General features: G+C 42.4%; 1 protein-coding gene across 3 annotated transcripts in view; it reads left to right on the top strand.

The window, feature by feature from the left end:
* Positions 1-14,502, top strand: part of pcdh15b (protocadherin-related 15b) — a 209,479-nt gene that overhangs the window by 39,352 nt on the left and 155,625 nt on the right. For all 3 annotated transcript variants that reach the window (XM_031805197.1, XM_020460822.2, XM_031805196.1), the window contains 3 exons: positions 6,047-6,164; positions 11,180-11,194; positions 12,511-12,576. In XM_031805197.1, coding sequence (XP_031661057.1) covers positions 6,074-6,164; positions 11,180-11,194; positions 12,511-12,576 — 172 coding nt within the window. In that variant the 5' untranslated portion in view covers positions 6,047-6,073. The remainder of the gene's footprint in view (positions 1-6,046; positions 6,165-11,179; positions 11,195-12,510; positions 12,577-14,502) is intronic.

Here is a 14,502-nt window from a genome sequence, read left to right as displayed (position 1 = left end):
TTTTGTCTTTGTCTCCTCCTCACTTTATGAGTTTTTCTTTGACTTTATTATTGAGAGCCCCTTTTCTTAAAACACACCAAAATAACCAAATGTTCCTCTGGAAGCAGTCAGCTTTGAAAGTTGTTTTATACGATGGCGGGCTCACAGATTTTTTCTTCCTCTGCTTAGAAAAAGTCTGTTAGGGGGACACCCATCTAAAACAATCTATATTTTTTAAGTGCTCAAGCTGCCAAACTTTGTCTGACCAGCCTACTCTGCACGTGATGCTGAAAACATAGTGGAGGGTACTGTCAATGGTGCCTAAAGGGATGGCGGTAATGGGACAGCTGTCCAAGGTGCTGAATAGACTGGTGCTAATGGGGCTGCCGTCCATGGTGCTGAATAGCACTGGTGCAATTAGGGCTGCCGTCCATGGTGCTGAATAGCACTGGTGCAATTAGTGCTGCCTTCCATGGTGCTGAACAGTACTGGAGATATACTGGTGCTACTGAGGCTGCTATTATGGTACATGGTGTTGACTAGTAATGGTGCTATCATATAGATCAGGGGTGGGCAAAGTTTTTGGCTCAGGGGCCACATCGGGATTTTGAAATTCAGCGGAGGGCCGCATTTTTGGGGGGACCAATTGTTTGTTAAAATCTATTTGTGGTGACCCCCGAGTTGTGCAGCGTTCTAAGGCACTGCACCGCAGTGTTTCTGTGAATAAAAAACAGTGTGGCTAGCTCAAATGCTGACTGTTGGGTCAATCGAAAATGTACTTTCTAAATAAGCATTCTAATCAAGTGTCCTAATCACACTGGTTTGATCGTACGCAACAGGGACCACTATAGAATGATCACACCCATTTGTTGGTACGTGTGAAAAGGTTAAAGAAGTTAACATTCGCAAGGCCGTGGGGCAAGATGGAATACCAGGGCACGTCCTCGGAGCATGTGCTGACCAGCTGGCAAGTGTCTTCACTGACTTTTGAGGGTAGGCAACAACACATCCACCACACTGACCATCAACACGGGGCCCCTCAGGGGTGTGTGCTTAGTCCCTTCTTGTACTCCTTGTTCACCCATGACTCACAATCATCAACTTTTGCAAGTTTGACGACACGACCGGTAGGACTGATTACCAACGACAATGAGGATGCCTATAGGGAGAAGGTCAGAGGACAACAACCTCTCCCTCAACATCAGCAAGACAAAGGAGCTGATCGTGGATTACAAGAAACGGAGGGGCGAGGATGTCCCCATCCAGATCAATGGGGCTTTAGTGGAGCGGGTTGAGAGCTTCAAATTTCTCACCTAGAAATGAACATGGTCCACACACACCCACACAGTTTTTAAGAGGGCACGACAGCACCTCTTCTCCTTCAGGAGGCTGAAAAGATTTGGCATGGTCCCTCGGATCCTCAAAAAGTTTTACAGCAGCACCATTGAGAGCATCTTGACTGGCTGCAAGTCAACAAAATATGCTTATCTTTAACTCTGCATTGTTGGAAAAGGACCCACAAGTAAACATTTCACTTTTAGTCCACACCTGATGTTTACAAAGCATGTGACAAATAGAGCTATAATGGCACAGATACAAAGAGATCTCTATAAATTATATTGGTGATATTGTGGCTGCTGTCCATGGTGCTGAATAGTTACTGGTGCTTTTGGGGCTGCTGTCCATGGCACTGAATATTACTAGTTATTTTGGGGCTCCTGTCCATGTAGCTGAATTGCACTGGTGCTAATGTGGCGGCTGTCCATGGTGCTGAATAGTACTGATGCTTTTGGGGCTGCTGTCCATGGCTCTGAACATTACTGGTAATATTGGGACTGCGGTCCTTGGTGCTGAATAGTACTGGTGCTATTAGGATTGCGGTCCATGGTGCTGAATAGTACTGGGATACCTTCAGGGCTGCCATTTATTGTTCTGCAGCCCTCTGCAGTGCTACATTAACTTCTTATGGACAGTAGTGTCCCACCTGATCAACATCCGGTGAAATTGCAGAGTGCGAAATTCAAACTTTAGAATTATAAATATTTAACTTTCATTAAATCCCAAGTGTAATACATCAAAATAAAGCTTAACTTCTTGTTAATCCAGCCGCTGTGTCAGATTTCAAAAAGGCTTTACGGCGAAAGCACACCATGCGGTTATCTGAGGACAGCGCCCCGCGTACAAAAGCATGAAAAACACATTTCAACCAGGCAGGTGCGCCACGGAAGTCAGAAATAGCGATTATAAAAAATGCCTTACCTTTTGATCTTCTTCTGTTGGCACTCCAAAATGTCCCAGATCCATCACAAATGGTCCTTTTGTTCGATAATGTCCTTTATGTCCATAAAAACTCAATTTAGCTGGCGTGCTTCAGTCAATAATCCACCCAGTTTCCCTCCATCAAAATGCATACAAAATGAATCCCAAACGTTACTAATAAACTTTTCCAAGCAAGTCAAACAATGTTTACAATCTAACCTTATGTATCCTTATATGTAAATGAACGATACAATTTAAGACGGAGAATCGTTATTGTCTTTACCGGAGAAAAATACCAAAGAACGTGCTCTCTTCCATGCGCTTGGAAACACTACAGCCAAAATTGGAGCCACCTAGAAAAACTACAATTTCTGGCTCATTTTTCCAAAAACCAGCATGAAACTCTTTCTAAAGACTGTTGACATCTAGTGCAAGCCCTAGGAACTGCAATCTGGGAGGATTTTGCCTTATAATAAAAGTGATTGCCATTGAAAACAGTGGTAGGCTGAATATTTGTTTTCCCTGGATGGTTTGTCCTCTGGGTTTTGCCTGCCATCAGTTCTGTTATACTCACAGACATCATTTTAGAGTGTTTTCTATCCAAATCTACCAATTATATGCATATCCTAGCTTCTGGGCCTGAGTAACAGGCAGTTTACTTTGGGCACACTTTTCATCCGGACATGAAAATACTGCCCCCTACCCAAAAGGGTAGTCTAATGATATCCATTGGCATACTTTAGTTTACTTACATGTGGTGTAGAACAAATAGCACAAGCACATTGTCGAGGACATTATGCTCAACAACACTTGCAAGTATGAGAATAAGCCTAGAGAGGTACTGTATGGATGTTTTGGGGATGCACAGGGCACGCAGGCCCACTTTACTTTGCATCATACATTTTTTTTTCATTATGATTAACACAAAGCACTCCAGTCAGAGCATTCATTTGTGGCAATCTGGATTATAATGCACTTAATTATATTAATTTGTTTCCCTTATTCATCCCTGAACAACTACATGAGTCATTCACAGCTTTTTTGATAAGGGAAAAACACTCAAAGAATTTAACAAATAATATACCCGAATCGAATCAATTATTCATATTTTTACTTGCCTTCATTTTGCATTCTTTGTCTTATCACTTAGGCTTCAGTAGCTTTAGCAGAGCTTGGAGATCTTTATTGGAGGACAAACAGAGGGTTGTGGATGATTCAGAGATGCCCTCTTGCATGAGTAATGAGCAGAAGTAAATCAAGGTGCTCCGGTGTTAGTGTTAGTGACGGGCATTAGTGCCAACTGAGGACTGCAGCCTGCAGCCAATCTCCTCTGGCTGCAGCTCCACTACAACCCAGGCCTGCCTGATCACCTCTCACTGTGGATAATGGAGGGAAACTGTCACCATCCTAATAGATATCAGTTCCCTGGGCAAGACCATTACAAGACCATTACACAGTGTCCCAATACAGTAATGAGATGTAACTTTTTGTTGACAAAATATTTCATATTTTCTTTTCCAAGACAGCAGAGCGCTATTGGGCAGACTAATATGTTTAAAGGTTTATCAAGTTTTTACTGACATGTAAGGTAAATATGGCCGATTTTTACTGATGGAGTAATTACCGGTAAGAGTAATCCTTCAGTGTTATTTCCAGTTCCGCCACATCACATAACCTATCCGCTTCATTATTCCCAATGAGTAGTTTCCCGTTAGGTAGCGCGCCAGGCTAATGGCGTGTCTCCTCACGTAGCTAGTGAAACGCCGGTGACAGAAATGGATTAACAGTGTTAACAAGTTCAACGTGGTCCATTACCTAGCTGATCATTGTCTGCTTTCTCAGCTTCCTCCTCTGAGTACTGTTGTTAGAGAGGCAATACACGTTGGTGACTTTAGTATCATGTTACTATCCGGCCTCCTCCAATTTATAGACATTTATATTACAGGACGAACCAACAGCCTATTCAAGAGAAACCCCAGCAGGGAGCAAATAATAAGGGTTTTTTTCTTTTCCGATGCCAACTTTTTCCACATTTATAAAATATTGGGAAATCATTTTAATCTACAAAAATATACTAGCTTTCCCTCTCAAAGAATATTAAGAAAAAGGTAGTTGTTGTTAGAGTAGATGTTGAGCCTTTTTGTGAGATTGTTCTGCTGGAAGGTTGAGCCAATCACATGGTTACTCTCCGGGATTAATGCTGAAGTGAAAGGTACTGTTTTGGGCCATTAGTTTATTGAGACCTATCAATACTGGGAAAGATGTTTGCCGTTTGTGTGTCGGCGTATGTGCATGCTTGTGTGTGTGTAGGCGTACGTGTGTGCATGTGTGCGCTTGTTCAGTGTATGTGTGTGTGGATGTACAGCACCAGTCAAAAGTTAGGATCCACCTACTCATTCAAAGGTGTGTCCAAATTTTTGACTGGTTACTGTATGTTTTTCAAAACGTTGTCTCTATGGTCTTAACTTTTTGTAGATTAAAAGCTCTGAAAACGTGACAAAACCAGGCACATTTTGGCGTTAAGGCTTTGAAACACCTAGTGTTCATTTTGCTTTTGAGTCTTGGTTGTCCGTGGTCTTTTCTCTTTTTAATCTGAGGAAAGAACTACAGCGGGGAAAGAGATGCATCCACTCTGACAATAGAGTGGATTACATTTGTATTTGTCTCTCCCAAAGAAGTTCTTGGACGAGAGGAACAAAGACCATGCATAATGATCAGTGAGCCTGCATGACTGTGGAGCGATCAGTTCAAAAGGAGGAGGGCCTTTACGTTAACGGAATCGGTTGGCTTGAAAGCCTCCGTCACGATCTGTCTCCGTCTGTCTGGTATCTCTTCCTTAGCTCAGGACTCAAACTTTCTGCCAAAGTATCAGTGTTTCAATCCAGTGCGTTTCTCCGTTGTTCATTGCTTTGTGTCTTTTAATATCAGTGAAATTCTTTTCCGTGAAGTATAATGCAAAACCTTGCATTCTGCACCGTCTGTGAGATCCACAAGGTCATAAGTTCACAGTTCCTGCATCTTAGCAATTTCATGTATTTTCGACCACATGATTATCCTCTCACTATCCTCTCAATATATTTCCCAAAAACATTTTTGTTTTGTGGTATATTATCAGTAGTGCAGAGATAACTGGCAAAGCCTGGTTTTCATACAGTAAAATAAGTTTACCACTGAAGACACGGAGCATCCATGATGGAGGAAACATCAAAGCTATACTGTATTGTGGACTGTGTCTCTCAGGTGGAAAACACCTATCAACTTCACTGTCTACTTCAAAGGGCAAGGTTAAATGTAGTTCCTCCCCGGTGGTATTACACGAGAGAACTTGAATTTGACAGAAGACACCCATAGCTCTTCGATAAAAGACTGTTTCCCAAAGGTAAAATTGGATGGGAAATTTCCTTTGAAATGGACTGACTCATAAAGCCCCGGTGTCGGATTCCTTTCAGAATACCTGTAATTCACCTGTTCGGGTTCGGTTTTTCCGAATTCTTGAGAGACTGTGGCAAATGTTGTAGAGAGTTGTAAGGAGATAAAATGATGAAAAAGTAACTTTTTAATATTTTTTTTTATATACCATGACAAAGATACCATGACATTTTCTGTTTGCTTTGTGTTGTGGATGTTCATGTCAAGGTTTGGATCTACAAGAGTTCACCTATTAATTATCACCTGGCTATGTAGCGTTTTAGATCTAGTGAATAGGGCCAAGGGTCGTTTTTTGCTGTTGAACTCAACCCCTGGCCCTTATGATATACACGACAGAAAAGGTCATTCTCATCCCTCTCTTTTCTCTCTCTCCCTCCAGGTGGGCACGCAGTAACGCTTGACGAAAATGCAAATGAGGTCATGGCACTTCAAATGGTTAGGAATATGGATAGGACTTCTGCTGTTAGCCACGTGTTGCCTGTCACAAGACACAGATGGTAAGTCCTCCACACCTCAAGTACCTATATTCTATGCAAACAAGGTGAATATACAACCACATATGCCTGTTTGTTTTTGTTTCAGAATACCCAGATGCTAAAATACACTGAATGGGTTTATCTTGATGAACATTTTGTATTTCTATACCATTTGTACCACTGTATTTGATTAATGGTCTCCGATTCAACGTAACTGATATGTTCAAACTGCCTCCACCCAGTTGATAAGCTCTGATTCTATACTCCTGCTCAGTTGCAGCCGTTTGCTCGTTGATTCACTTTCAACCTGACAGATTCCTCTGGATTTACGTGGCGATACTTGATTCATGGAAGCATATTTTACGTTGATGTCAGTGAAGTCACGGATGCTACTGCCTCCACATTTGACCAGTGCCTGAATGGAGTTGAATATTCAGAAATGTACTATTGATTTATTGACGCTCCTTCATCCGTCTGTCTGAATCCGCTCAAAATGAGACCTTTTAAAAAACAAAAAAGGGAAATGTCTATTTCTAACTGATTTATCGTGTTGGGCCACCAATGTTGGACACTTTTAATCAATCAAATTGAATGACTGACACTTTAATGAATTGTTCTCACCATGGCCCAATGTGAATTTCACCTCTGCTTCAGAAATCAGTCACTTTCTGATGTACAGTGCAATTTAGATTTAATTAGGGCATAAGGTTTTGAGGCTGTAGTTAGTATTGTTCTACCTAGAATGATCATCAAGCTGCATATCAGTGATGGAAAATAGTTCCTGGTCTGTCTATTCATGTAGGGACAAACAGAACGCCTAGATTGTGACCTAACATTACTACTCATGGTCAAGTACTTCCTATTCCAATTTCAAAATATCACTTTGTCACTGTAGGGGATGGATGCAAGAAAAAAGTGTGTTCTGGCAAAGCAACTCTAATGCAGAAACAAATGAGTGCATCCTCATCCTGTGGTTGCCATGGAGCAATAGATACCATCTTAAGCCAGTGATCAGTGTCACCTACAAGACAGTCCTAATTTTGGCCCGTGCTGTCTTCTTTGCTCTCTCGCTCTCTCTCGCTCTCTCTTCCTCTATCTACCTCTCTCTCTCTACCTACCTCTTTCTCTCTTTCTCTACCTACTTCTCTGTCTCTCTCTCTCTCTTCTTCTATTTCTCCTGTTAGAAAGTTGAATTTCCCCTCTTAGGTGACAGAGTGGGATTCCTCTCCATTGCATTATGTATGGATGTGTCTCAGTATGGGGCTCATCCCGTGGATCCAGCGCTGTGTATTAATGGGACTGGAGGTTGGTTCCCCTTGAGCACTAAGCAGCACCACTCAGGTGCCCAGGCATGCAAAGTGTCCCACTCACACCTACACACTTATCCAGATAGTTATCTCTCTGTTATGTGCCACACGCCCCTCTGGGCTATACTGTACATATCAATATAAGTGTATAGCTAATCTTTGCATAGGAATAATATATCGTTCTATAGACATACTTTAGCTAGTTACATATTTAAAATCGCATGAGAAAAACAAACTGACTTCACAGCAAACTATCAAGGACATTCACTTGTTTTATTAGCACTACTCTCATCAATATTTTAGTTGTGTCTCCCCTCAGTTCTTTTTGAGGTTCATGAGTTAAAACAAAATCTATTTCAATTCCTGTATTTTGGTTTGTTTGTCAGAGTTCCCACCAGTTTACTATTCAGGCCAAGCACAGTAGCACACTATTTGATGGTGGAGATCAGATTATTGACAGAACTTCCAGAACTCATTTTATCAGGGGAGCATGCATTGCCAGCCTCCGTTTGGCTCAGACTGGGGCCCCAGACTGTATGTTTCTCTTTCTTATCCAGACACCACACTGACTGTAACCCCCCCAGTGTGTTTCCTTTTTTAGAGAGAGAGAGAGAGAGAGAGAGACTCCTGATGTTTTCATCAATGGATTTGCATGATTGTTTTTATCTGCTTCATTAGAGATAATGGAAATGGATAATGGGATGGGTGGTGGTGTGGGTGTGCACGGGCTAAATGAATGCCCAAAATAAGTCAGGCACTGCCACCTGTTGTGCTCATGACGCTTTGACTTCAAAAGGTGGTTTGACAAACTCTGAATATCATATCCTGATGTGTTTATCCACATTGAGAGTTTTAATTCAAAGTCAAACTGAAACATTAGTGAAGTATGAAATTATTCATGGTACAGGAACGGTGGACTGTAAGTGGATTCTGGAATGAATATTGAATATTTCTTTGTATCCATTAATATTTTGCATTATGTTTTTGATTAGAAAATCATATGCTATGGTAGAAGCACTTATTGTTTGGTGAAGTTCTCTCCGCAATTGTTTTTGTTACTGATTCTATTACGCGTGTTTAAAAAAAGAAATATGTATATATATATATATATATGGACATCACATTCTGTGTTTTATCATTATTTATCAATTTCACATACACTCTGTTCGTATCCAATTCACCTCACATACAAAAACCCCAACTCATTACCAACCCACTCCCCTTTACATTGTATTTCTCTTGAATGGGCTGAGGACAAATAACGTGGTTAGAATGGCCTCTCGTCCTGGGAGTAAATCTAACATCGCTGACCTGGAGTTTGTGCAGGTAGCTTCCTTATAGCTGGCTATTGATTTCTGTGGCGATTACTCTGGATGGTGTCGGTCCAATCTCATAGCAGCATCTCTCATACAGGTTATCACAGTTAGAGGAGCGGGCACATGCAGGGATTTTCTTTCAACATCAAAAGTTCACTGTCACACGTCGTCGCTCCACTTTGTTATCAGCCAATGTTCTGGTGCCATATCAGGGCGGGGGGGGGGCATAGAAATAGAATTGCAGTGCATTGACTCAAATGGGGATATCTGTTTTAGTCAATTATATTTCTATGGGAGGAATGATACACCTGCAGGGTCAAAGAAACAGTTAACCGTTTAACCAATTAGAGGGTCAGATGTTAGCCAATGATCTCATCACCCTCATTATTCTGAAATAGAATACTAATCCTAGTGGTCTCCTTTGAACCAATGATCTGTGGAGAGAGAACCCCTGAATGCAGAGTGTCATTGGTCAGGTAGTGACCCAAATGGCTATAATAACACCAACCTCAAGTCCAAACTGGTGTTGCTTCAAATAAGGCTGAATCCAGCAAATCAAATACAAGTATATTTCTCACTGTTAGATTTAGGTACACTTATCAGTTTATTGGAGATTGCTTTTTTGGCTGGAGCAGGTTTTAGGGGACTGTTCCTTTTGACTTTTACAGTTTTGGGCATCCGTACAAAGTCGTGGATTTGTTATTGGATGATTGGATAGATAATGTGCTTACTGAATGTCTGCTTATTGAGGCATTTGCTACCCACTATGGCATTTGAGGAGATGTTTCAAAATGTCCGCCTGTTACTCACTACTTAAATATACTTTCTGGTATTAATGAATAGCAATCATATTACAATATGCAATAACATGACGTTGGATATTGTACACGGTGTGCATCAGGATGTTCGTACGCATACAAAATATACATGCCTTTGTGGAAACTGGTATATTGGTTACATTTTCTTTCAAACAGTAGGTGAAATTGGATACTGTGTCTATAGGCGGCGGTTGGCTATTGAACAGTCCCAGACAATTGATCAAAACATTCTTTGTGCCTGTTTGGAATCTGGAAAGTCGATCACAGACAGGAGTCCCTCTGTTCTTGCGTACTAGTATATAGAAGTAACACCCCTCCATGAATATTTCAACGTCACACTATCTTTTTGTTGTTGCATTACAGTAGCTGGCGTTGATATGAGGGCCACAGTTGCCAGGGGGTTGTTGGGTTACAGCCTTTCTGATGTCATGTGACTCATTTAACTCTAGTCAGCTAGTGGGTAATTAGTCATTTATGAAGGCCAGCCACACCGAGGACCTAAAAGCATAAGGACTCTATCTCTCATCTGTTGCTGCCCCTTGCTTGTCCATACATCCATTCTCCAGATACGACAAACCGACATAATCGAGCAAACTCAAGTCCCAGACCGTTTTGGTGCTGTCTATATGGGGGCTGGAGCGTTTTGATGTCCTGTCAGTTAGCAATGGTTTCCTAGTGTTTAACGTACTGGCGGCACTGCTCACCCACTACCACTGCCGTCTGCGAACGGCTATTGTGTTGGGAAGATGAATAGTTGTATTCTTTAAAGTAATAATCTAGCAAGTGCACCCTCCCTGAGGAAACCATTTCCCCCGTGACCACATCCCTTTCTTTCAGGGGGAATTCAACACTGTGTTGACGCGGTGTGATTTATACCGAGCTGTCGGTCGTCTCATAACTAGCCATTCATATTTTGTAAAGGTGTGTGTCTTAAACCGGGAGGTTGGGAGTGATGGGGTGAGACTGATACCCCCCCCCCTCCCCCGGTAACAAATGCAGTCCCATGATGCAATAGATCTCTCCCAGCCTGCCACCCAGGAACGGTGTTCATCAAATTTCTCACTGATGCACTTTATTCAGATGCCTCTCCACCACCACAGCCTCGTCCCACTGCTCTGTGCTAGACTGTAAATCTACCATAGTGGGTTGTGGGTAATGTTTGTGTATACTGATCTGCGAAGGGGAAAAATTTAAGGGGGTGAAATGTTTTTGAGGTAATAGCTTAATTAGTCGCCTGGCTGGTGTCAAAGTGGGCTTGATGGTGAGATATTTATGTTTACTTGCTCAAGTCCACCTGCACTTATATCATAAATTGATTTATAACTGATTCTGTAGCTCTTGGCAAGGAAAGGAAGGACGGTGGAGATTGTGTTTTGAGGTGCAAGTGGTGGATTATAATGTGCTATAATGTGAACTTTCACATCTCTGTTTCAAAGTTACAAAGTTTATGTACTTTTCTTTTGATACTTTTTCTTCCATCACTTTTACCTATTTTATTGTTCTCTTTCAAGTATCTTATGGAACTCTGACTCCCTGCTCGTCTTTTTCTTTCCTTCATTCTGCTCTCTGGCTGATGACACTGTCTTTGACTCCAGACTGGCAGTATGATGGTAAGACGATGGATCTTTTCCCTGTCTCTCTCTGTGTCTCTCTGTGATCTGACTCTAGCAGTCACTCTCAGGGGGAAAAAAGTGCTCAGTAGAACCATATAGGGTTCTTCGGTTACTCCCCATAGGGGAACCCTTTTCGGTGCTAGGTAGAACCCTTTGAAGAGTGTTCTCCCTAGAACCCTTTATGTAGTGTTCTTCATAGAACCCCCTGTATATGGTTCTATCTAGAACACTTTATGAAAGGTTCTTCCTATAGACCCGTCTATGAAGGGTTCTACCAAGAACAATTTTATCATCTAAAGGTTCTTCCTAGAACCATCTACGAAGGGTTCTAAAAATACACGTATCTTTGGAGGGTTCTTCCTCAGCCTTATTAGCCTTTCAAGTTAAATGATTTACATTACACTACATATATCAAAAGGCCTTTGTTTGAGGGCCTAGTTATAACACAGTGGTGTTAAGAAACTCCTGGTTTACAGGCAACATCAAGCCTGCAAGTCACATTATGCTGGCTTGCAAAGTGGTGTTTAATTCCTTCCTATTAGAATCTAGCCAGAGTTAGGATATCCAACACGTGGGATTTTATATCACCCGCAACCGGCACTCAGAATGACTGCCAAGTTAGGGAAGATTGAATACTGAAACTACCTCGATGATGTAAACTGGAACAACCATCTCAGTAATGAGTACAACTACTAACAGATTGGATTAGTTTAGCAAAATCTATGCTATTTAACTTTGTGTGGCATAAAATGTATCAATCAATCAATCAATGTAACATGCCAAAACACAGCTATTCAAACAAACAATTCAGGAAATCCCCCTGAAATAGAGCATGCTGGGAAATATGATATATGGTTATACTGTATGTAGAACCCTTCTTGCCTTCCAAAGAATCATCAAAGAACCCTTTCTTACAAAAACAGTTCTTAGGATGTTAAAGATTCTAGGTAGAACCCATTGCCTTACAAAGAACCCTTGTCTTCCAAAAAAGGTTCTTCAGATCAAATTGGTTCTTGGTAGAACGCTATCCCTCCACAAAGAACCCTTTTGAAACCCTTTTTTCTAAAAGTGTATTTACCCCCACCACAACCCTCCGGTAATAGCCTCATACTGCTCATAAAGAAGTCATATGTCATTACCACTGTGCACTTTGCTCATATTCTCCCTCTATTCTCCCCCATGGCAGTACATCTATATAGCTTAGTTCCATTCAATGTTCCGTCCTGTGTGGCTTCTAGTCATAGTACGACTGTAAATTGTAATGGTGCGTAACAGGAGATTACAGGTTAATGTAATTTCTTATTTTTTTTCAGAATGCAAACTCTCCAGGACTGGACCACCTGCCACAATTGTTGCCATAGATGAAGAGAGCCCAAATGGTATGTATTCTTTACATGCAGCATTGTTGAAACAATGCACCAATGTCAGAGGTGGCAGTTAACCTAATGGTTAAGAGCGTTGGGCCAGTAACCGAAAGGTTGCTGGTTCGAATCCCTGAGCCGACGAAGTGACAAATCTGCCGATGTGCCCTTGAGCAATGCACTTAACCCTAATTGCTCCTGTTAGTCGCTCTGCCTAAGAGCGTCTTCTAAATAATCAAAATGTAACGGAAGCTGGGATCATAAATAATCACAAACCCTGGTTGAGTCGCAGGGAATGAAAAGCTCCTCACACCTCAAAGAGCATTGCCTTTTCCCATGTAATAAAACAGACAAATGGATAGTTCACAAAATTCTTGTTCTGGAGGTTTTTCACCATGTGTGTGTTTACCACTTAAACTCCACATTCTCCACTTCCTAATTGTTTTCCTCAGTTGAGGGCTAAGCCATTACCAGTTTATGGGTGAATTTAAATGTGCCCACCAGGGAGGGAGGCACTAATGAGTGGAGCTGCTGTTTCTGTTCGTTGTTGTGGCCATATTTCTCTCCCTCTTAAAACCTCCCTTGATGGTTACACGCTGGGCCGGTCCCTGGCAGCCACATCACAGATGGTGTTCAGCATGCTGCACAGCCAGGGGCCCCTCGCTGTAATAGATCTCTCTGTTCTCCCTCCTTCTTCCCCTGTTTCCCTTCTTTCTCCAGACTCACTATTCGGTGTGGTGGCCTGGGCTGGGCTTCGTTGTTACCTTTAATTCCGTTTGAACATTACTGATGCATTTTGACAGGTATAAGCGGAAGTCAGTGGCTGGCTGTTGTTTTAGCTACCAACTGCCTAATGAGCATCAAGGCTTTTCCACACTGCTGCTTCTTGGCAATGGACATTAGCAGTAGAGTTGGGCGGTATCCGGATTTTCGTACAATCATACCGTTTCTATACTATACCAGGGTATACGGTATTACCAGAAGTGCAAACAAGGCGCGCTATTTCAACACACAAAATAATTTAGGCAACAGGGATCTCCATGGCATGCTGGTGGGTCATGTCAGGATGAGCCTGCAGGAAGGGTACCACATGAGGGAGGAGGATGTCTTCCCTGTAACACACAGCATTGAGATTGCCTGCAATGACAAGCTCAGTCCGATGATGCTGTGACATACCCCCCCCAGACCATGACGGACCCTCCACCTCCAAATTGATCCCGCTCCAGAGTACAGGCCTCGGTGTAGCACTCATTCCTTTGACCATAAACTCAACCATCACCCCTGGTGAGACAAAACCGTGACTCGTCAGTGAAGAGCACTTTTTGCCAGTCCTGTCTGGTCCAATGACGGTGGCTTTGTGTCCATAGGCAACATTGTTTCCGGTGATGTCTGGTGAGGACCTACCTTACAACAGGCCTACAAGCCCTCAGTCCAGCCTCTCTCAGCCTATTGCGGACAATCTGAGCGATAGAGGGATTGTGCGTTCCTGGTGTAACTCGGGCAGTTGTTGCCATCCTGTACCTGTGCCGCAGGTGTGATGTTCGGATGTACCGATCCTGTGCTGTTACACGTGGTCTGCCACTGTGAGGAAGATCAGCTGTCCGTCCTGTCTCCCTGTAGCGCTGTCTTAGGCATCTCACAGTATGGACATTGCAATTTATTGACCTGGCCACATCTGCAGTCCTCATGCCTCCTTGCAGCATGCCTAAGGTATGTTCATGCAGATGAGCAGGGACCCTGGGCATCTTTCTTTTGGTGTTTTTCAGAGTCCGTAGAAAGGCCTCTTTAGTGTCCTAAGTTTTCATAACTGTGACCTTAATTGCCTACCGTCTGTTAGCTGTTAGTGTCTTAACAACCGTTCCACAGGTGCATGTTCATTAATTCTTTATGGTTCATTGAACAAGCATGGGAAAAAGTGTTTAAACCCTTTACAATGAAGATCTG

The sequence above is a fragment of the Oncorhynchus kisutch genome, linkage group LG25, assembly GCF_002021735.2.
Source record: "Oncorhynchus kisutch isolate 150728-3 linkage group LG25, Okis_V2, whole genome shotgun sequence".
In the NCBI taxonomy this organism is placed as follows: domain Eukaryota; kingdom Metazoa; phylum Chordata; class Actinopteri; order Salmoniformes; family Salmonidae; genus Oncorhynchus; species Oncorhynchus kisutch.
Note: the sequence above shows the minus strand (reverse complement) of the source record. Positions and strands in the feature narration are given on the sequence as shown.